This window comes from Micropterus salmoides, unplaced genomic scaffold (genome assembly GCF_014851395.1).
Source record: "Micropterus salmoides isolate LMB-PRFRI ecotype aquatic unplaced genomic scaffold, ASM1485139v1 Ms_hic_scaffold_19, whole genome shotgun sequence".
NCBI classification, from domain to species: Eukaryota; Metazoa; Chordata; class Actinopteri; order Centrarchiformes; family Centrarchidae; genus Micropterus; species Micropterus salmoides.
This window is the reverse complement of record NW_024041039.1, coordinates 5,287,824-5,311,785: the sequence shown is the minus strand read 5'-3', so window position 1 is coordinate 5,311,785 and position 23,962 is coordinate 5,287,824. Positions and strand designations below refer to the sequence as shown.

General features: G+C 41.7%; 1 protein-coding gene across 1 annotated transcript in view; it reads right to left on the bottom strand.

Annotated features, from left to right (window-relative positions):
- scfd1 (sec1 family domain containing 1) overlaps positions 1-23,962 on the bottom strand; it is a 40,197-nt gene that overhangs the window by 10,622 nt on the left and 5,613 nt on the right. The window contains exons 11-16 of the mRNA XM_038729257.1: positions 20,315-20,454; positions 18,368-18,458; positions 16,985-17,058; positions 14,509-14,590; positions 13,095-13,191; positions 12,918-12,988 (exon numbers count right to left, since the gene is read on the bottom strand). Coding sequence (XP_038585185.1) covers positions 12,918-12,988; positions 13,095-13,191; positions 14,509-14,590; positions 16,985-17,058; positions 18,368-18,458; positions 20,315-20,454 — 555 coding nt within the window. The remainder of the gene's footprint in view (positions 1-12,917; positions 12,989-13,094; positions 13,192-14,508; positions 14,591-16,984; positions 17,059-18,367; positions 18,459-20,314; positions 20,455-23,962) is intronic.

Here is a 23,962-nt window from a genome sequence, read left to right as displayed (position 1 = left end):
TCCATATTTTGCCGGAATGAAAGCAAAGTAAATAGTAGGAATACTGTGTTGAAGCTTGCACGCATTTCTTTGGCAAATGCAGCATTTCACTGGATCGCGACGCATTGCAGAAAAAGTTGAACCAGGTTCAATGACATGAAGTTATTGGTACTGCTCTACATCAGCAGACACGCCACTTCAAAACTGTTGCTTCAGAAGCCTCTCTGCCCCGCCAAGGAAAACATCACATTGTATGCATGGTAGGAAGAAAAACCATTTCATTCCTATTTGCTACCTATAACTAGTTAAGGTGACGTAGAGCATCATCTACACACAGTTTCCTCTTCAACAAGATCCGGACTGGCAGCTCAGCGGGAGCCACTGATGGATTACACAACTGCTGAGCCACGTGTGTGCATGTCTATGAGAATGTGAGTGTGGTTGTTTTTGTAGGCCTGAAGTCCCACCACATCAGTCAGAAATTGGAGCAGCTCTCTGGAGACTAAAGCAGATAGAGGGAGGGAGAAAAGGGTGAGAGAGAGGTCTGAGAGAGGGAGGAAGATCAAAGGAGGGAGAGGAAGAAGAGAAAGAGACAAAAAGAAAGACAGGAGGCAAAGAGCTGGTCACAGAGGGAGAGGGATGACCACAGATGACAGGAAGAGAGAAAAAGAGGTGGGTGGTGATGGAAGGTTGAGGGGATAATCCCGGGTCGATCCATCTCTCAGGTGGATGAAAGCGGGATGAAAAAAAGTGAGGCTCATTTCTTGGCAGAGGGGAGAGCTGTCATACCATCCGTCAGCAAAGGAAGCATGGGACGAGCTGGAGATCTGAACAGACCAGGGGAACCACAGGCCTCACTGTGAAAGCCTCAGTGTGCTACAAGGAGGTACCTTCAGATTGTCAAACAGCGTCTGAAAGAGCCTTTCTGATGGTAGGCTGTGAAGGTCAGACAATCCATCAGCCATGGCCACTTTACACAGTGATTGGTCTGGTGCGTGCAGGCGTTAAAGTAGGCAGGGTTTTTTGAGTGAAACAGACAAAAAATTTAGTTGATAAACTAATTAAAAACTATCCTTTGAAAATGAGAACTAAAACAATATGTATAACAAATGATTTCAACAAATACAAACTTAAATATAATGTGAAAGACAAAAAAAATGGACAAATGAACTAATTAATAACATCCACCGCCCAAAATCTTTTCTTCAAAAGTAAATTTAGTTGAACTAACAAGAAGCATCTGGCATTTAAATGTTCAGTGGGTAAGATTTAGTGGCATCTAGTGGCGAGGGCTGTGAATTGCAACCATCTGTCCAGTCTACCACTGCCCCCTAACCTTTCAAAGAGGGTAAGACAGCTACAGTGTCTGACACAGCCATAGAGAGCACAAAATATGTCTCTTCTGAAACAGCAGACAGTGGCCAGTCAAGAAATGATGTTTCTTTAGGTAGATTTATTAAGAAATTATATTTACTTAATTATTCAGTAAAACCATATGTTATTGTGACTTGGCCACTGACAGATAACATGGAAAATGTAAGCCAATAGTGTGAAACACTGTTTCTGCACCGCAGTCCATTATAAACCACACATTAGAAGTTTATACAAATACTGACGAGTGAAACACATTAATTCTCTCTGTGATTATGGACCCTCGCCAAAACTGCCTGCCAGCAATAATATCTAGCCCGCTGACAGATTATGATAGTGGCAAAAAATATAAATACATAAATACTTTGATCGCAGTGCTGAAATAGATCTGTCATGGCAGCAAAAGTTACTCACATAATCACTTCCTCTTTGGTGGTTTTGCCTACAAAATAAAAGCGCGAAAAGCTTGTTTACGGTAATGCAGTATTGGAGTTAAACTGAGCTTTTACTTGAAAAATTTCGAACGACATTACAAGAGTCTGTAGCCGGCTTGACACACCTCTGAAAGAGCCGTCAGAAAAAGTGATTCCCCTAAATGTCCTCTGCCTGGAGATACTGGGTAATTGAAAAAGCGTCTGTAAGCTGATGGATGCGGATCAAACACAAAAAACACATGCTGTAATATGAGAAACATCCGTTGCAGAATCCATTTATTGAAGAGAGAAAAAAAAATGTTGTACCGAGGTGGGATCAACCACTCAGCCCTTGGGTTGCATCTCCTGCCTTTTACTGACTGATCTAACTGAACAACATGTTGATGTCAATATTATGGCTCATATTCTCATCCACCATCTAATGGCTGAAAATTTTGCTCCAATGCAAAACTTATTTGCCAACCCCTTCAGTATATTATTACTACTTCTTCTTCTAATGTACGTATTCAACATAGTGATGAGTGTCTGCACTACCTGAATTCTACCACGAGTAGAACAAGAAGAACGTAGTGACAAAACGTGCTCTGTAGCGCTGTTTGTCCCTTTTCAGCTACTGTAGAAACATGACGATGCAATGTGGCAACGTCCATGGAAGGCGGTGCCCGCGGTAGATCCTCAGAAATATTACACAATGGACCTGTTCAATAATGTTAGCTTACGTTACATTTATGGACTACCAATTGCACCATAATTGCACTCAATTAAACAAGACAAAACAGCTCGAACAAACCACATAAAAAGAACATTCAATTCATAAATTTGTGGTGAAGATACTTCACTCAAATCCAAAAGTCTGAATCACTTTGTGGCACTACAGGGAAAAAAAAGATCATCAAAGTCAGTAGGATTCATTGTCTGGTGAGCAGGTATCTCTATTTCATAGCAACCCATTCAATAGCTGTTGAGATATTTCAGTCTGGACCAACAAACCTTTTGTGTTTGTCTATTTGAATCAGTGTGACCACGGTCAACCATCACAGTCTTCCTCTTGATGTTCACTAAAGGAATATTATTTTATTGAATGTAATTGAATGTGAAGGAATAATTTATGGATACTATGGCACAGGTTTCCCCAGGTCATGAATGGGTCAATTGACTAAGCCATAAGTGACACATGGACTCTCCGGATCTGACACAGTCTCTCCTCTCTGCCTGTTAATCAATTAAATAACGCAGCTGAGTTGATAACAATAAACTGTTAAACATTTATTAGGTAACCATAGGTCTATATTATTTTAATTTGTTTCATTGCAGAAACTGACAGACTGACTATCTCTTTGTAGAAAGTTTAGCATGTGGCTTGAAGGACACACAACGTGTCTTGATTTGGACCAATGACCAACAGACGCCTCACACATCATGTAAAGAGGGGTGAACAATAACCTTATTTAAAACTTAGTGAATCTCTGTAGATCTAGGAAGGATAACTATCCCTAGACAGGAAGTATCATTCAGATTTGGTGGTGGCATTTGATGTGTTCACATGCTGTTTGCTGGCACTGTATCTCCTCGGAAGGTCTAAGTTTAAGTCTTCATCAGTCTCAAAAACTTCTTCATCACACCTGAAGCTGGCTCACTATAATTCTTCAGTAATTAATATTATCTGACAGAACTGCATATCTGGGCGCTATGTGAGGAAACCTTTCAACCTAATTCACTCAACTACATAAAAGAACTTCAACCTAAATGTAGGAAAAGCTGAGCAATATTTAGCCGTACGAAAAAAAATTCTCTGTCTCAATACTGACATCACTGACAACAGATCCTACCAAGTATTTTTATTGGAGAGATTTAACAGTACTATTGATGATGAATAACCATGACTCAATGACATTTCGTGCTTTCCAATCTTGGCCTACATGCCGTTTTACTAATGTTGAATGATCACTGACTGAATAATTGAGATAGATTGTTAAAATCACTTCTGCAGGTGTACAAGCTGAGCTCTCTGCGCACAGCAGCAGCTGGTGGCTTGGACTCAGATACCACTGACTGACTGCTTTTGATGGTTTGGGGAAATTTTAGGGGCAAGAAAAAGTTCTGTCTGGAGTTCTGGTAGTTTTGAAAACCTGCTGATCTCTTTGAGGAATAAGCACAAACATTGTTAAAATGTGCAAATGAACGCAAAGATGGAACCCCTTGTGCATTAGTTCTTTAACTGCAAACGCGAACTAATAACAATCCAGTCCCTGTCAAATTATAAAGGATGAGATGAGTTTTCTGCCAAGCTTAACCTGATCCAGCTGTGTTCCTTTTACAGTGACTCTAACCAGGTCTCTGTTTTCCGAGAGGAACTTGGTGCTTTGGCTCAGTCATCTTTGTTCTACCACTTGCTCCTAATGAAATTATAAATATGGTAAAGCCAAGAAGATGCTTCTCATGAAGCCCGTCCAAAATATGGTCATTGATCAGTATAATGTGGTTTTGAAGACGAGGGCCATCTGTCTAAACCATTTCTGCTGCCGTTTGCCAATCCAGTGGTGGTGATGTAAGTGTCCCATGTGCTGTTCGTCGGTGAAGAAGCCTGGCCAGGATGATGGGAAGAACCGGAGGACTGTCATCTAAGACGTCAAGTCAGTTTTTGTTTGGTTGAATTGTCCAACAATACAAATCAGTTCTCTTTGTTCATGAAGTTTTTTTGTTTCCCTCTCACCAATCAGTACCAACTGATGTACCTGTCTCGATGAGACAGAAGCTGTGGTAGTGGCAGCTGAGGGTAGTTAACCCATCATTTGTCATGTCTAGGGGTGCAATGGATTACAAAACTCAAGGTTTGGATCATACCGTGGTTGTTAATCATGGATCAGATCATTTTTCAGATCAGAAAAAAAATAGTGTCAAATTAATTTTAAAATGCGCTAATTTCTGATAATCTGTAGTCACAACTCTGTAGTCTTGCTCAATGTTTTGCCCACAGCTCCATCTGTCTGGTTACACGTCACGAGTAATAGCCTATCAACACTGAAGGCTGTTGTGCCACATATGGGCAAAGAAACTGGAGCTGTTCCGGTGAGCGAGCGCATCTGTGCTAAGGTGCCAACTGCACATCACAATGGAAAGAACATTCATACACATTCACACACCGGTAACAATTTGGGGTTCAGTGTCAGTGTCTTGCCGAACGACACTTCGACATGCAGACTAGGGGAGCCGGGGATTTAACCTACATCCTTCTGTTTATTGGACGACTGCGCCACTAGGTTGTGGTTGCGACCTTACCACTAGAGGCTGCTGAAAACTACATACAGGCCCCTTCAATAACCCGACAATCACAAACTTTAAAAGTCAAGCTCATAATGGTGTTGATGTCAAACACAAATTGAGTATTGAGCAATAAATTAGACTGTTTGGGACATACTGATCACACAGAGGGATAGTAGAGAAGTGAAATTTGCAGCAGAATCCGTTTCTTTGGATATTTTGATTGTGAAAATTTGTTACGAATGTAATACGTCATAACTGCCAGGAATTTAAGATTCTGCAAATCAACAACTTTTAACAACCACCAGCATACAGGTAGAAACACTAACAAGAGTTCACCTCAGGTTAATTAAGAGCTAAGTGACTTTGGTGAAGCGGTCCTGTAATCCAAGGTTTGGCCTAAATGTTGTCTTGCAAAATCAGTAAACACCTGGCAAATTCTCATGTAAAGTAGTGTGACTCTCACTGATAGACGACCAGCAGCATTATAAAGTTACAGCTGTTCCTGAAATGACAGACACAGTTTATTGTAGCAGTGACGTCTGTTTCTTTCACTGAGTGAGGCAGTTTGTTTGTGTTTAAGAAAAAAACTGAATGTACCAGCTCTGGTATTAACTAAACAAAGATGCTGTGCCATTTCAGGGCAGATTATTCAATACCCTAAAAATTATCCACAATTTTCATAGACATGAACAAAATGGAGACCTAAACCTGGCCAATGCACATGACTTTTAACACCAAACCCCACAAAAACAAAGTGTTACTGCCAAATTTGAGACCCAGATGTGACCTGAGGGCCAATGCTATGATTTTACCTTCCATAAAGAGGAAGCAATGTTCTTGTTTGAATCACGGGTGTCAAAGTGCGCCCCTCCAATAACCCCTCGTGGTAACAACAACCCCTAAGATCACATTATATGCATATGAATAGATGTTGGGGGATTGTCGGGGATATATAGGGATATAAAAACAATGTTAATGGGAAACTTCCTGTCAAAAAATATTAGTGCAACATAACAAATGTTAATATCAGGGATTATTTTTTGACTTACTCATAATTAGGGGATAATCATGCTCCAACTTGAGCCTCTGTTTTGTTGCCTGCATTTATTCACATTTTGGCAACTTGTCTCCATTAAAAGTAGCTGAATTAGCTATTAGTAGCTCCTGCTATGGATGTACAAGTATCACAACTATCAATGGATTACAAAGTGCACCCCTCCTGTATTTGTATAACTAACTGATACTGAAGAAAACATGATGATTCTCAGGAAAGTTCGACAGCTCGTAGAAGTAGATTTATGGACTTTATGGATTTATTCTGAGATAATATCATAATTAAGTGTAAATCACATGGAATCTAAAAGCGTGTGTGTTGTGTCTGTGTGTTCAGATTTTAGTGTTAAATATCTAAATCAGCAAACCAGCAGCCAAACTACAATAACTAACTTCCTGTTTTCCTTGACATTAAGGTACAAAAATAACTCCATACATAATTTGCCTTTAAAGGCAGTTTAAAGGGAAAGGCTAAAAACAGTTAATTACTTTGCACCTCTATAACAACAGACGATGAGGGGGACAAGTAGGCTAAAAGTTGCAAAAAAAAAAAAACTCCAGCACACTGTTTTGCAAGAAAATCTATATTAACAACGTTTCTTTCATCACGACTTTCATCAGGCATGATCAAGGTCTAGTACCAAAACGTTGTTAATATATATTTTTTGCAAGTTAGACAGTGTGCAGGAATTTTCTTTGCAACATTAAAACTTAACAAACATGCAATAATGTGAATTAGGGCTGAAACGATTTATTGATTAATTTGATTATTAAAATGCATCGACGCAAATTCTTTGCATCGAGGCTTTGTTGAATCCATATAATATATAGCACACTGTTTCGCACGGACATTTATTACTGTCGCACATCGCGCTTACCTGGGTGAACACGACATGATTATGATTGTGCTGTTTGCAAAGTGGAGAAGAAAATAGAGAGAAAATAGCGAGGGACGAAGAACAAAGTGTCAAAAGTATGGGATTATTTCAAGAAAACAACAACTCTGTAATGTTACAGTCAGTCCTCCGTAAAACGAAATTAATGTCACCTCGGCAAAAGCACAACGGCGCCTGATCAGGAAGCACCCGGTGTTCTGCCAGCGGACCCGAGACAAGTTAACAGTAACTTTAGCATTTAACTGAAATCATAATTGATTGTTGAGTTGAAGCCAAAGTAAGCCGCAGTCCTCAGCTGAAGATGTGCACACGAGTGTTTGTTGTTCTCCTTTTTGGCCCGTGAGTTGTAACCTCACAGTCAGGAATTAACTGGGTGTCGGACAGCTGCAACTCAGTATAACCTGTATAGCACTCGGGTGATGTTTGTGTTGGTAAAGCAGTTGTCTGGTTGTTGTTCTGATGTTTGCTGTATGACCCACTATGAATTTCCGAAAAGACTAATAATTATCTATCATCTATCAACGTACACAGCTGATCCAGCTGATCCCGACCGCTGCCAAGCAAAAGTACTTCTTAAACAATGAATCGATGAAATAATCTATAGAAGCTTTGAGTACTAAAATCATTGTGAACTGCGGTTAAGAGAAAAAACAGAGTCAAATTGCTGGCTCCAGACCTTTGACCCTGACAGTGATAAAGGTTTGTTTGGTTCAAAGGAAGGAAATCTGCTCCATCTCTTTCCTCCAGAGAACAATGAGGAACATTGTGGTGCTGTGTTTTTAATTCCTCAGATCTTCTTCTTTCCCTCGTGTCTCTGTTTTGTTCCTGGAAGTAAACACCAAACCGCAAGATCATCACACAAAGTTCTCTCAAGAGTCAGTTTTCATCTTCAGCTTGAGGTTTTATTTTGACAGAACTGAACCACAGCGGGACAAAAAACTAAACCACAACCCTCACGTCACCGTTTCACCGCTGAATCCTCTCTGCTCTAACACAGCTTCTTATACATCCCAGAAAACACTTAATATCCTCCCGCTGTTGTGAACTGATATCAAGGTGCCAGCAAGGACCATTTAAAAATCTGTTTTAATGCAAAAAATTACCAAATTTATGCTGTCCCTTTCACAGCATCAGTGTTTGTGCTCACAAAGTTCAAGTTTGTAAAGTTGACTTTTGTAGAAATTAAGTGAAACCAGTGGCTGCCTGGAAGGAGGGAAACTGATCTAAAAACAGTTTATTTAATCAACAGGACAGGATGACGTGTTGAATAATGAAACACCACCTGAATCGCCCGGTAGGTGTTGAATTGTTTGACGCTTGTTTGTCCTCGATAAAACTTTATGATTATAAATCAGACGCTGATCAACCTGTCGACATTTGTGCACAATCACAACACATTTCAGTTGAAAGTTAATTGTTAATTTGGACTTATCAGAATTGAATTCTCTCTTGTGGCTGCACCACAGCCGTGTCAAGTTACTGTTAATTTAGGGCAATCACTTCACACTGCTATTGTTTCACATTTTAAGGGGAACCCAGCATGTGCTTCCAGGTGTTGGACAATGCTACTGCATATTTAATGCCCTACTGTTGTTGTTTCCAGATGTGAAAACCCCAAAAAACAGGCAAGGGCCTTCCACAAACTGTTGCCACAAGGTTAGAAGAACACTACTGTCTAAAACATCATTGTATGCTGTGGCATTAAGGCTACGTTCAGACTGCAAGCCAAAGTGACCCAAATCTGATTTTTCTGCCCATATGTGACTCAGATCTGATCTTTTTATAACAGTATGAACAGGCCAAGTCACATAGGATCTGATCTTTTCCAGTTTGGATTAGGGCCACTTTCATATGTGGTCCAAAACCGATACAGATCAAGGGTCTCATTTATAAACAGTGCGTACGTGCAAAACAGAATGTGCGGTCCTTTAAGTAAACTCTGAACCATGCGCACGCACATAAAGAGGAGAAATGAGAAACGGCGACTCACATGGCAGACGGATGAAATGGTTTGAAAAGAATAGGCCTACTATTGTGTAAAATAAATTGAAATATTACCTCTGAGTATTATAGACTTAAAGCCTTTCTGAATAAACAAACACACGTTTGATAGACTTCCCCTTTAGTGCACAAAAAACCCCACACAATTTAATATAATTTGCAGCGCACAAAAAGATCCCGATTTAGGGTAATAAACACAAACGGAGATATTTGTTCCTGCAAAAGAACGCCTCAAATATGTTGTGCAGTTTAATTGGGAATCGTGTTAATTAATACTTGCGATTTATTCTCATAAATAAGGTGAACAGGAGGAAAAATTACATTTAAATTGATGCCGTTATCAATGCGTCAGTCGAGCAAATACGAGAGCATAGTTTCATATATAGCCTTTTGTTATCAGATGTTCATCGCCTTTTGAGCCAAACGCTGTGCGCCAGCATGTGGATATGATGCTCTGCTTGTAAAAACACATCATGGAAATATAACACTATTTTGTGTCATTTACAACAAGTCATATTTTAACTCATCGGCAGCCTCATTAAGTGAGTGGACTGTTAAATAAATGTTCAAACACAAGCGGAATTCATTTGGTATAATCTGTTTACAAACGGGGGAATCCAGATTAGTACCTGGGTCATCCCGTCTTGAGTGTGTGTCCCTCCAGCCAGTGACGTCACTACTCAGGACGGACGCCTCTTCCTGCAGATCGGTTATAAAGGGGTGGAGCTCCGGTTCTCCCTTTCCTCCGTATCACAAGTGTTGTGTGAAAGTGCGTTTTTTACCCACCAAACAACTTCAGCTTCACCAAAAGGAACGTCAGTGTCACTGAGTTACATCTCGTTTTGTAGCTTTTCTTTTTTTTTGTCAGAATTAGCCTCCTTTTGTTTCTGCAGTCAGGACGTATTAATATTAATGAGGGGCGTTTCACTGACCATTTATAGGCAACTATGGGCGTTTTGAAGGGTCGGACATGGAGCTCCCTGCGCCACATTTCAAGTTGATTTTGATTTATAAAGGGAACTTGCTTACAAGCGTGCGTACGCACGGTTTTATAAGTCTGAATATTTTTTGCTGTACACCATTTTAGGCTTTTGGGCGCACGTACAATTTTAGTGAGGTTTCTACGCTCAGTTTTATAAATGAGACCCCAGATCTTTTAAATGAGACCAGAGTCTGGAAACCAAGGTCAGAACTAATGCGACTTTAACGTCTATTTAAAGCAGCTGTCACAGTTCTGCTGTAGACGTAGCTGCAGTGAAACATCCACGAAAAACATCCGCAAAAGCCATTATTATATATATGGCTCTCTTCCTCCTCTACCTTGCATCATCTGCTCACAAATTCTGCTCACAAAGAGAGAAAGAGGTAGAGAGAGACTGAGTGAGCTGTGGGGCACATGTGTTGTCCAACGCCAGAAACCATAATGAAATGAATGAAAACAACAACAGAAAGTTGTGAACATTTGTCATAATGCGGGAGAAATGTGACCCATGAGAAGACAATGAAAAACCGGAGTCTCCTGTGAGCTAACCGACAGCGTGCTGTGTGTGATGTCGTACATTTACACTTACATTTATTCATTTAGCTGATACTTTTATCCAAAGCGACTTAAAATTGCTATACATGTCAGAGGTCGCACACCTCTGGGGCAACTAGGGGTTAAGTGTCTTGCTCAGGGACACAATTGTTTCTCACAGTGGATTCAAACCAGGGTCTCTCACACCAAAGGCATGCGTCTTATCCACTGCGCCATCACCACCCTTCTTCTGCGCATGTGGGTCACTTTCAGACCGTGGACAGTTAACACTGGAGTCTGATATTGGCCACATTTAAGCAATAATGTGAACAGTCAAACCAAAAAATCTGATCTGGGAAAAAAAAAACTGGAATTGAGCATTAAGGCCTGCAGTCTGATCGTAGCCATTGTTGATTAAATGTGGCCCGTATCACCATATCCCACTGTTTCCGCTCAGACAAATAGCGTGCACATAACTCAGAAAAGAGCTCGCAATCTGGTGGATTTCAGGTGTAAGAAAAGGGAATTTGTGAGCAGATGATAGCAAGGTAGAGGAGGAAGAGAGCCACGTGTATAATAATGGCTTTTGTGAGGCTTTTTCGTTCAGCGCGGCTTCGTCTCAGATGCTCACAAGTCAAGTCTCAAGTCTTTGAGCTAGAGTCCAAGTCAAGCCTCAAGTCTCTCGTGGCTATAATGAATGTTGTATCACCTGCTGCGTTCTATCCAGGCTGCTTATAAAACTGCATAGCTATAAGGGATTCTGTAACTGTAACCTGTTTTTTACTTACAGAGCACAACTATGTAAGGTGCAATACAATTAATGACAACTTATAAACTACTGTAAGTCAACACCAACTGCAGATTCTCAAACCCAGTGTAACGTTATAACTAAATAAAACTAACGTTACATGATCAACAATAAACCTGTAACCTGTTTGCAGCCAGTGTTAATAATTAACGTAATGGCAGCCAATCTGTATCGGGACCACATATGAAAGTGGCCCAAATCTGAACTGGAAAAGATCAGATTCCATGTGAAAGCTCAGATCTCAGTCACATGTGGGAAAAATCTAATTTAGGTCACTTTGGCCTGCAGTCTGAACGTAGCCTAAGATTCCTTCATTGGAATTAAGAAGCTCAAACCAGGAAAAACAGACCCTAAAAGAAGTACACTCAAGTATATTAGCTCTGGTCTGACTGAAATGAACTCTGTGTTTTGTGTCCCTGCTGTGTGTCGCGTTGGGAGGTTAACTCCTCCTGAAGGTCCTTTACTGATGTGGTTCCACGTTAAGAGAACAATTGAGACATAAGAGCCAAGTGGTGATGGTTTCGGTTAAGCTAGTGTAGGGGCGGTTTGGTGACTCACACTGGTCGCCTGTCTTAGTTCACCACACTCGAATGAATCGAATGTGAATGCGATGACGGATCCAATAACATACTTCCGAAGACAGCCCGCCCACATGCATCAGAGCAGCGGTTTGGAAACGCTCAGACTTTGGCAAGTTTTTGGAGATAAAAAGTGTCACTGGAGTGGATTTCAAATGAAAACACGTTCCTTAACGTGGAAAATATTTGTATGTTGACAAAAAGAAGCTGTTTTCTCAAAGAGCCGGACTTTACCAATAGATATTAGTTACACTTAGCTTGCTGTCAAAGGAAGCACACAAAAAAACTCCCAAAACATTCGGCAATTCTTTAACTAAATAGCTTTACGGCAACATGAAGTACAATAAACATGGGAACAGCTTTCTCAACATAATGTTTCAGCTCCTCAAAGCTTCAAGATGTTCAACGATTTGTTGGATAAGGTAGTGCAATTCAGAGGGCTTTGAGGGAAGAAACAACTTTTCTCTAAAGCTGGGCATACGCTCCTCAGCTTTAGAAATCTTGTTGTTTTATTCCAACTCACACTGTACAAGTAAATTGTCTGCAATAAAAAAGTCAAAGCTCACGATGTATGTGCTCATACTGTACGGTCCGCTGGTCAGCCACGACCTGACTGCTCACACTGTGCGTGTATAAAACAGCCTGTCGGCCCCTGCGGACCGTTCTAACTGTTGTTGTTGTTATTTAGAGAGAAGACATGTTCATTGTTTGCAATGTAAAGTTTGTGTACTTGTATAAGGATACCACTGCAGCTAAATATTACATTTTTTATACATCAATGTGGGCTGGACACAGAGTGCATGATGACACCAAAAGAAATTCATCAGCATATTTGGTTAAGATGTTGTGGTTTCAGTGATGATGTTTTTAAAAAGCTAACCATTTCTAATTATTTCTAATCTTACATTTTTATATTGATTTTCTCAGTTTTATTAAATAATTTCTTTAGTTTTTGTCTGTAAAGCTTTTTGTAATGTAGGTTTGTAAATACATGTTTTATTTGTTATTGTATATTACCTCTGAAGGAGGCTGCAGAGCAGCAATGTAGTAGATGAGGAAAAGTCTCATTTTGTCTTCTGGGGTCCCGGCTGATAAACACAAACATTTACACACAGTTTAGTTTGTCTGATCTCAGTCTGACAGTTATTTTGCTATAATACATTAAGAATTAAGAATAAATGTCTGTGTTCATACCATCTGGGTCACTGATGATGTCCAGCAGTGATTTGTCTAAAGTCGACTTGCTCATCAGTTTCTCTTCAAACTCAAAGTAAACATCCAGTTTACGACTCTGAGGGGAAAAAAAACAGCCTCAAGTTAGTGTTCAAACTCTGTTCTGTGTACTAATACTACTGTATGCATGTTTAGCAGACTGTGTAACTTTGGCATTTGCATTTTTAACTTAACACTAGTTAGGATGTTTAATGCATAATGCAACATTTTCTGTTTTTCTGTATGTACTTTTTTTTTATGACATTTCATTTTGTCACATTAACATAGCCAAATGTATATTAGGATAAGACCCCTTGAACCCAACACAACACTATAACACCAACAGAAAATAGTTACAACCTTAGAACAGACACTATGATAAGAAAATCAGTCAGTGATAGCATTACTGAAAACAAGTGCAATTTAAGATAAGAGAAATAAAGACAAAGAACGAATACGTGGAGGTAAATGATTCCAATTGGAAGGAACGCCTATAGAAAAAAGCTTTTTACCATTTTTTTGTCTATATTTAAGTTTATTTAAACAATTCATGCTTTTTATATTTACTGTATATACAGTACATATTTTTTATTCTTAGCTTTGGGATAGGTCTACTCTATAATTTATGGTTTCAGGTCACTTCTGTCACATGTTTTCAAACTAACTTAAACATTGACATGCTAACATTAGAATGTATAGCATATGGTAGCAGCCTTAGCCTTAGCACATTTAAATGCTCTGTTAGCATTAAGCTCAAACCACTACTGAGTCTAAGTACATCTGAGTCTAAAAAAGTCCAGCTTAAACCAATGAAAGCTGAGCCTTGTGTGACAGTGCAGAGGATAAAGCCGATTGATTAAGCCAGTGGTTCTCAAAGTGGGGTCCCTGAGTGTGTTCCAGGGGGTCCCCAGCAAAAAGTGGAATAGTTTATTGTTAGTAGTATATAGTTATAGTTTGTCCAGGTTAATTCCATCCATAAGTAACACAATGACAGAATGTATGACAACTTGGTCACAGGTTTCATACACTTTCTCTAATAAAACATCTAAAAGCAAAAATTCTATTAGAATGGGGACCATATTTTATCAAATGGGGGTCTGTGGTATAATTTGTGTCAGTTTAGGGGTCCTTGATGTGAAAAAGTTTGAGAACCACTGGATTAAGCTAACAACATCATCTTTCCTCTGGCAACAGCCTCATGACAAACTTTACCCATACCCCACCCCCCGTGATAAAAACAAGTAGAAATGCTGTCTCTACTACCAACGCTGCGGGAAGGACTAGTTTATTTACATTAACTAAAAACTCTGATTCACTTTGTTTTGCCAACACTGGCACAAAGTACGCACAAGCGTAATCACACAGTTCACTGGTTTGGACCCTGACTGCGCTGTACCTTGATGTGGTCGAGTACGGCCGTGGCGACGTTGGTGTGCAGGTCGATGAGTCTTTTCTTCTCCAGCAGCTCAGGCAAAGAGCTGCAGCAGACATGAGATATAAAAGCACAAAATATTTTTTAAAAACTACAATTCCTGCTCTTACGTCCATATTCAAATAATATATGTAGTGTATAATTGAAAGAAAGTGAATAAAGGGTAAAATGTTTTTTTTTTTTGGGCAAAGTGAAATTTTTTACTATATTGATGGTATTAGTCCAGTGAATTTACATTGTTTAAGATTTAGAATTATCATAGACGTGTTGGATGAACAGATACACATGTACTTGATCATTATGTAAAGATTGATTCTTATAGAGTATAGCAACACAACACGCCGTTTACAGTCATGTGACTAACGCGATGACGCTCAAAATTCAGAATCAGGCAGATGGAGGAAAACCCGTACTGTGCTAGTTGTTATTTCCTCACTGTGTCGTCCCAGTCCACATGTTTGAAAACTCTATTCACCCAATTCATTCTTAAATTACAGCTAAAAACCTATTTTGAAGTCACAATGACCTTAAAAGTGTCACTTATCCAGAGTGGAATATGGTCACAATCTCTCCTTGTGTTCCTGAGTTTTGGTGTTGAATAATGGGCAAAAAAGTTTTTTTTCCCAGGACATTTTGAGGTCACAGTGACTTTAACCTTTGGCCTTTTACCATCAATTTCTAATCAGATCATCCTCAAGTCCAAGTTTGTGCCAAATATGAAGAAATTCCCTCCAGGCGTTTCCGAGATCCTAAAAACATGACCTCTACGCCAACGCTAAGGAAACCACCTCAGTCTGCTCCTCATTAACTAACATTAACACAACGTTTCAACACCTTGCACTGGAGTCTCTCACATTTCAACCCGTTGGAAAAGATGATAATTACACTACTGAAAGACTGTCACACAGAAACCAAAAAAAACATCCCTGTCAATTACACTACAGTTAAATTAAATTCTTGATTCAGACCAACAGGTTGTTGTGGCTGACTGGAATGAGAGACAGTTTCAAGGTTAAGGATAAAAAACAGCTGTGTTTTAATGGTGGTAATCTCAGAGCGTGAACCAAAAATCTAATCAGATGTTCCCTGTGCACTGAAATTCATTCTTTACAGATATTCACTGGGGGGGGGCAGGAGTAACAATACTGCACTAATTTCTCTTAAACCTTAATTTAATAAGGAAATTTCCATTTAGAGAGATTCTCAGGAACGCTATGATCCACTGGAGCAGATGGGTGACTTAGCTGAAGGGCACTTCGCTGGAAGTCACTTTTCCCACCCAGATATATCCCGCCAGTCCGTGAATCACACCACATTAATTAGTTTTAGGGGGTAAGTGATATTAAATACTTTTTAAAGTAGACACGACTGTTATTTATTTATGCAAACACATGTCAGAGTAAGTCATTTAGTCTGAGTGTCCAATGTCTTTTTAAAACTAAATCAGCAGAATACAGAAATTCTACTTGTAGGATTGAAAGAAGCAAAAGAGAAGCTGCAGTCCGCATCTGGCTGTCTGTCCAAAACATAGACATCTCAAAATGATGCAGAAATGCTGATCTATTCTTTGCATAAAAAGACTTGCAGCTAATTGAGGATGCTGCAGCCTTAATTCTGATTAATACAAGAAAAAGAGATCAGATTAACCTGCTGTTCACAACACTGCACTGGCTAACCTGAACTTTGACCTTATATTGGTGACCCTCAGATTGTCTTCCCTTTTCTGTAGATGTTTTTATGTTTTTCATAAAAACTGTTGAACACACTCCCTCTGGATCTTAAAGTAGCAAACTTGCTTGGTAGTTTAAAAAATAAATGAATGACCTATATTTTAATCTATCTTTTATTTTCAGTTCATCTATGTCAGCTCCTTAGACGTTATTTAGCTATTTACTGTATTTAATTTCTTGGGTTTTATTGTTATTGTTTTATGGAACTGTTTCCAATTTTCTTATTGTTTTTATTTATGTCTTCTGCTTGACATTTGCTTTTCATCCTGTTTTTGTGAAACACTTTCTGGCTGCATCTCTTCCAAACCGCATCCAGAAGCACCGCTGGGCCATTTAGTGATTATAGCAACTTGTTCATGTGACGCACACTGGCCTTTTCCCCACACACATTACAAAAGGAGTGGCTGGAAAACGGTAAATACATTTTTCTGAGCATCACAAAAGCTCTTTTGTGTTGCTGAATTTATCATCGTTGAACGCCACATCCAGTTCTCCTTCATACATTCATAATCACATTTCATCACTGGAATTGTTGATTGATCTCTGCATGAAAGGTAGTCTACATTTACCCATCATTTATATACTTTAAAAGGTGCTACAAACAGAAAGTTATTAGATCCATTTAGTGTTCTTTTGTGAAATGTAATTGAATGGTACATAACTAAACAATTCCAGTCTATTTAACAAAGGAAGCATACGGAGTTCAGTACCTGACAGCAGAGGTTAGCTTGGCTGTGTTGTCTGACAGCATGCTGATGGCTCCTTCATCCTCTCCCTCTAAACCCTGCAGACACAAAATAAAGAATAATCAAACAATGCTAATGTGATACACTGTTCAAATTCAAACCATGAAACCCCATCCAGCAGTTTCACTATAGTCCAACTCCAGTCACCATTGTCCACTTGTATACTGTGAACCCAGTCACCCCAGATATTAGCTTTCCCTCTCCTTATTATAACCTTATTGGTCGTGATATTAAAGATCTTCAATATCGCCCTTGAAAGCTTAGATGTGACATGGACATTATCTCAGAGAAGCAGATACAATTTTGGGAACTTGGACATGACTTTTGTGAGTCTGTGAATCAGACAAGACTATTGATACTTGGGACATCATCTCGGAGACACAGACGTGACATGAGGGACTCTGGCATGACCTATGGGACTTGAGGGGTGAGATATGACCTTGGTGACCTGGACATTACACTGGAATTTGGATATGACCTCAATTGACCCTTGGCTAAGCCACGCTCCTCTTAGTTACTGGTGCTAAGTCCAATTAACTGTCAGACATGTCGGACTTTTAGCGCGTCTGTAACTGCTCTCCCTGGAGAAATATTGTCAATTCTTTCGGGGGGGAAAAAAAGATCTCAGAAAGAAGCAGAAGAGACAGTTTTGCAGTCGCATTGTGCATTTGAAGGTTGTATTCAGGCTGTCAAACTGATGTGAAAAAAATAAAGACAGAAGCTAAAGCCTACCGATCACAGAGTAAAGGAGAACCACCTTATTACCTGACGATGGAGAAAGAGGACAATCAACACTGTTCCTGTACAGCTGGGTAGGTCTCTGCTCACTATTACAATCATTAAAAACCACAACAGTAGGGCTTTATAACGTTGCATTCAGTAGTAAGTTAGCTAGCATTAGCTAACTAACATTACATTAGGAACGATCCACAGCCGACATTTTTCTGGATTTGTTTTAGGTTTTGGAAAGAGAATAAATCATACTTCTCCTTTCAAGAGTCCCAGGAACAGCGTTTGACCATATCTTGGAATAATACGGCAAAAGAAAACGCTAGAAAACAAAACTTTCTACATTAGAGTCAATGGAGCGCAGCCATGAAAGTGTTGGACCTCAGTTAGAACGAGTCCTATACTGCGCTGTGATTGGCCAGCTGCATATTCATGACTTGGAAAAGCTCTTGAAGGCTTAGACATCACCACAGAGACTTGGACATTGTCTTGAAGAAGACAGAACCCTGAATAGACCCTGACTCAGGTGAGACCCGAAACACTCATATGGTCTCTAAATTAGACCTGAGGTTTGGATAGTTTACCACCAGACATTTTGACTACCATGTTATGTCTCACCATGATGCTCTTCAAGCGTTTGACCTCGTCCTCCTGGGCTCTGTAAGTGTCCAACTCCTCCTGGACCGACTCTGCCACCTCTGGGAACGGACTGTAACACACAACACTCTGTACGTTCAACCTCTAACCAATCAATGAGCTTCCAGTTTTGTACTTCCTAAATCCATGTGAAAAACAGGCTTCAGCAATGACACAATCACAACACCGGAAACCTTAAGGGTTTGTCCCAAAATCTGCATTTCATTTGGACAGAAGAGATGATAAAGGGCTTGTCACGTACAATAACATATCATCAGTATATAGACATACCTTTTAAGGTTACGATTTACATCTAATGCCCTTTAATATCATTTTGTCTTTCAATGAATAATCCAGATGATAGTGATAACAATGGGGCTCATTTCCTAGTGTGCCTTCATCAGTAGCAGAATTTTGACGATTGCCAACTAATCATAACTGAGACAGCGGATGCATTGTACAAAATCTTTATTATGTGGCCCAAATTAAAAATGTCAAGGTAGGGATGGACTGAAATGAAAATTTATGGCCAAAGCCGAATCTGAATATAATGAAAAACCTTCCCGAAAAAGGTTTTTCAATTTTTTTCCCATTTATTTTGCCAATTTTATTTACCATTGCATAAATTAAATAGTCAAAATGTGCTTCTGACTCAGTGTTTCCCACAGGAATTGGAGAGACTATAGTGGGTGGGTCCGAGGCCCGAGAGGGTCCAGTAAAGTAAATATTACATATTACACATATTACATGTGTCCATCAAAAGTAAATGGACACATGTAATATGTTTTATACTTTCTCTGAATATAATAATCCAATTAATCTTGCCCTGTAAAGACACCTTATTCTGAAAACCGGGCGTTGTCACACGTGTATCCTCGCGCTAAATTCATCAAGTCTGACCCAATTTGATAAATAATGTTGTATGTGGTTCTCGTTTCACGTAACACGAAGACTTCACAGCCTCTCTTCAGGTAGGACTCTCATACTGCAACACTTGTCTTTGTAAAGAGAGAAAATTACAGAATAAAGTCACTAATCTGCCTGTCAATTACCAAAAAGGCTTGAATATGCGTGCACTTCAAATTTAGGTGCGGCTAGCTTAATCGTCTTCTCACAAACAAGTGACAGAAACACTCAAAGCAGACCTGTTGCCTTTTCTTAGTCAGCCACAGATGGAGTGGAAGTGCTGGAAGACAATTCAGCAGTACAGAGTCTGCAAACGGCGACTTTTGCGTCTTTCTCGGACCCTTTAAAATGCCTCCACACTGCCGACACGTCAACGTAATTGTTTGGTAAACTTGATACGGTCTTTTGATGTATTAGGCCGAATTAATTTTGGTGGCCGAACATTTGGTGCATCCCTACTTCAGGGCCCTGAAAGTTTGGAGTGAAAGGAAAACTGAACATGTGGTGGATAAATACATTTTCAAAAAAGAGCACTGATATGAAAAGGACCCGCAGACAGTCAGACCTGTTACAAACAGACCCAAGAATAATTACACCCAATACAAAATGAAGTGGAGCCAAACAGGCCCTAATCCAAGACCCCAGTGAAGTGGTTTCCAACCCCAAGGAGTTCAAAAAACATCTTAGAGGTCACCAGATGATTAAAATAGTAAAGATTTTTTATTTCTCACTTTCCACTAATGTCTCTTTCTTGTTAAATACTGAATATTTCACCTCCCCAGGGATTCAGTGGGACAAGGGGCTAAATGTGTTATTAGATTATAAGGGTATATTCAGTTTTTGTCCTTTCTGGGTAAAAATTGCATTCTCTAAAGAAAGTCATATCTTTTATTGGAGGAACACTTGCTATTGGCAGAATGAATATTTTTAAGTACCCAATATTTAAATCTTGCACCAAAGCTAATGAATTCAAAATTGTATAAAGTTAAACCCTCTTCTAACTGTTTTTCCAGAGGAACTGACCTGCCCTTGTGTTTCTGCCAGAACTTGTCGGCGGCAGTCAGGTCGTAGGTCTTTCTGCTCTTCTTCTTTGGTCTGGCACCGGCAGGAGATGGTTCCGTCCCCGCACCCTCCTCCATCATCACTCTGTTCAGCTGGAAGTCCTGGTGAACACACAGATGAAACACACATATTTATTAAGATCTTTTCCACCTATTGTCAGGTGATGTTTGAATGCCTTAGCAGTGGCTTCATTAATTGTTCTGGCAGGTTTTACAGCCCATAGTTTTGCCAGTATTATTAGCTCATCATAAAACCACAACCGATGTCATTTTATGCACTGTGAATTGTTTTTCCTGTGTTTAATGATGTAAAACAGCTCTTTAAGTTTCTGGCATGCACTGAATCCAAAGTGAAAACACCAAGAAAACCCAAAGACGTCATCATCTTAACATGAGTTTACAGATCTGAGTGCCTTAAAATCCCAGTGATTCTGAGACACTTAATGAATATAAAACTTGATCCAAGACCAGCAGATGAATCCCTGGGAGCATTAACACTAACTGGGATACCAAAGTCAGCCCGTCCTACAGCACATCATTACTAATTACACCACAATGAATCTTGACAAAGGCTGACGGGGAACAGAGCCTCGTCACCAACACAGAAACCAACAGCAGATCATAATATCGCAGCTACCATGGGAACGGCCGAGGGATGAGAGGGGAGATTTAGTGTTTAGATCCTGTCTCCTGCTGGGTGGTAGACGTCTGTGTTCAGACTCTGACATGTTTATAGGAAAGGGAGGAGAGAGAGTGTGAAGCCAGAGAGCGGCGGTGCTGCCATCTGGACCGGCACCATCACAACAGAAATTCTGGATCAAGAAAACTGAACAGAGGGCTTTTATGAAGATGTTAAAAAATGTAAAATTTGAGCAACATTATTTCACCTGTTTCTAAAACAAATTAACTTGTTTGAAGTGTCCTCTTCTTGACTCTGGTGCATGGACATGTCTCTTTCTGACTTGTTTCAAGCTGACAGTTGTTTCTAAATTATTCCTAAAACAAGGAATTATTTACATCATAAGGAATAAGTGGGGGAAAAAATAGAGTTAGACAGATATATAGGAAAGGGCGATGGTTTGACTGATTACTTTATATCAAATATACCGGCATCAGTGGAAACGCTGGCAGATACGTAAAAAGAAATTGCTGCGGTTCATTTGACTGCGCCCCGTGACTGCGCCCTGCTGCGGTTCATTTGACTGCGCCCTGTGACTGCGCCCTGCTGCGGTTCATATGACTGCGCCCTGCTGCGGTTCATTTGACTACGCCTTGCTGCGGTTCATTTGACTGCGCCCTGTGACTGCGCCCTGCTGCGGTTCATATGACTGCGCCCTGCTGCAGTTCATATGACTGCGCCCTGCTGCGGTTCATTTGACTGCGCCCTGCTGCGGTTCATTTGACTGCGCCCTATGACTGCGCCCTGCTGCGGTTCATTTGACTACGCCTTGCTGCGGTTCATTTGACTGCGCCCTGTGACTGCGCCCTGCTGCGGTTCATATGACTGCGCCCTGCTGCGGTTCATTTGACTGCGCCCTGTGACTGCGCCCTGCTGCGGTTCATATGACTGCGCCCTGCTGCGGTTCATTTGACTACGCCTTGCTGCGGTTCATTTGACTGCGCACTGTGACTGCGCCCTGTGACTGCGCCCTGCTGCGGTTCATTTGACTGCGCCCCGCTGCGGTTCATTTGACTGCGCCCCGCTGCGGTTCATTTGACTGCGCCCTGTGACTGCGCCCCGCTGCGGTTCATTTGACTGCGCCCTGCTGCGGTTCATATGACTGCACCCTGTGACTGCGCCCTGCTGCGGTTCATTTGACTGCGCCCTGCTGCGGTTCATTTGACTGCACCCTGTGACTGCGCCCTGCTGCGGTTCATTTGACTGCGCCCTGCTGCGGTTCATTTGACTGCGCCCTGTGACTGCGCCCTGCTGCGGTTCATATGACTGCGCCCTGTGACTGCGCCCTGCTGCGGTTCATATGACTGCGCCCTGTGACTGCGCCCTGCTGCGGTTCATATGACTGCGCCCTGTGACTGCGCCCTGCTGCGGTTCATATGACTGCGCCCTGCTGCGGTTCATATGACTACGCCTTGCTGCGGTTCATTTGACTGCGCCCTGCTGCGGTTCATATGACTGTGCCCTGCTGCGGTTCATTTGACTGCGCCCTGCCGCGGTTCATTTGACTGCGCCCTGCCGCGGTTCATATGACTACGCCTTGCTGCGGTTCATATGACTGCGCCCTGCCGCGGTTCATTTGACTGCGCCCTGCCGCGGTTCATTTGACTGCGCCCTGCCGCGGTTCATATGACTACGCCTTGCTGCGGTTCATTTGACTGCGCCCTGCTGCGGTTCATATGACTACGCTTTGCTGCGGTTCATATGACTACGCTTTGCTGCGGTTCATATGACTGCGCCCTGCTGCGGTTCATTTGACTGCATCCTGTGACTGCGCCCTGCTTCCGTTCATTTAACTGCACCCTGTGACTGCGCCCTGCTGCGGTTCATTTGATTGCGCCCTGCTGCGGTTCATTTGACTGCGCCCTGTGACTGCGCCCTGCTGCGGTTCATATGACTGCGCCCTGTGACTGCGCCCTGCTGCGGTTCATATGACTGCGCCCTGCTGCCGTTCATATGACTGCGCCCTGCTGCCGTTCATATGACTGCGCCCTGTGACTGCGCCCTGCTGCGGTTCATATGACTGCACCCTGTGACTGCGCCCTGCTGCGGTTCATTTGACTGCACCCTGTGACTGCGCCCTGCTGCGGTTCATATGACTGCGCCCTGTGACTGCGCCCTGCTGCGGTTCATATGACTACGCCCTGCTGCGGTTCATATGACTGCGCCTTGTGACTGCGCCCTGCTGCGGTTCATATGACTGCGCCCTGCTGCGGTTCATATGACTGCGCCCTGTGACTGCGCCCTGCTTCCGTTCATTTGACTGCACCCTGTGACTGCACCCTGTGACTGCGCCCTGCTTCCGTTCATGTGACTGCACCCTGCTGCGGTTCATATGACTGCGCCTTGTGACTGCGCCCTGCTGCGGTTCATATGACTGCGCCCTGTGACTGCGCCCTGCTGCGGTTCATATGACTGCGCCCTGTGACTGCGCCCTGCTGCGGTTCATATGACTACGCCCTGCTGCGGTTCATATGACTGCGCCTTGTGACTGCGCCCTGCTGCGGTTCATATGACTGCGCCCTGTGACTGCGCCCTGCTGCGGTTCATATGACTGCGCCCTGTGACTGCGCCCTGCTGCGGTTCATTTGACTGCGCCCTATGACTGCGCCCTGCTGCGGTTCATTTGACTACGCCTTGCTGCGGTTCATTTGACTGCGCCCTGCTGTGGTTCATTTGACTGCGCCCTGCTGCGGTTCATTTGACTGCGCCCTGCTCCGGTTCATTTGACTGCGCCCTGCTTCCGTTCATATGACTGCACCCTGTGACTGCGCCCTGCTGCGGTTCATTTGACTGCGCCCTGCTTCCATTCATATGACTGCACCCTGTGACTGCGCCCTGCTGCGGTTCTCGACTGTGCCCTGCAGCGGTTCATTTGACGGCGCCCTGCTGCGGTTCTTTCACTTCAAGATTAACTGCATGTACTCAGTCCCT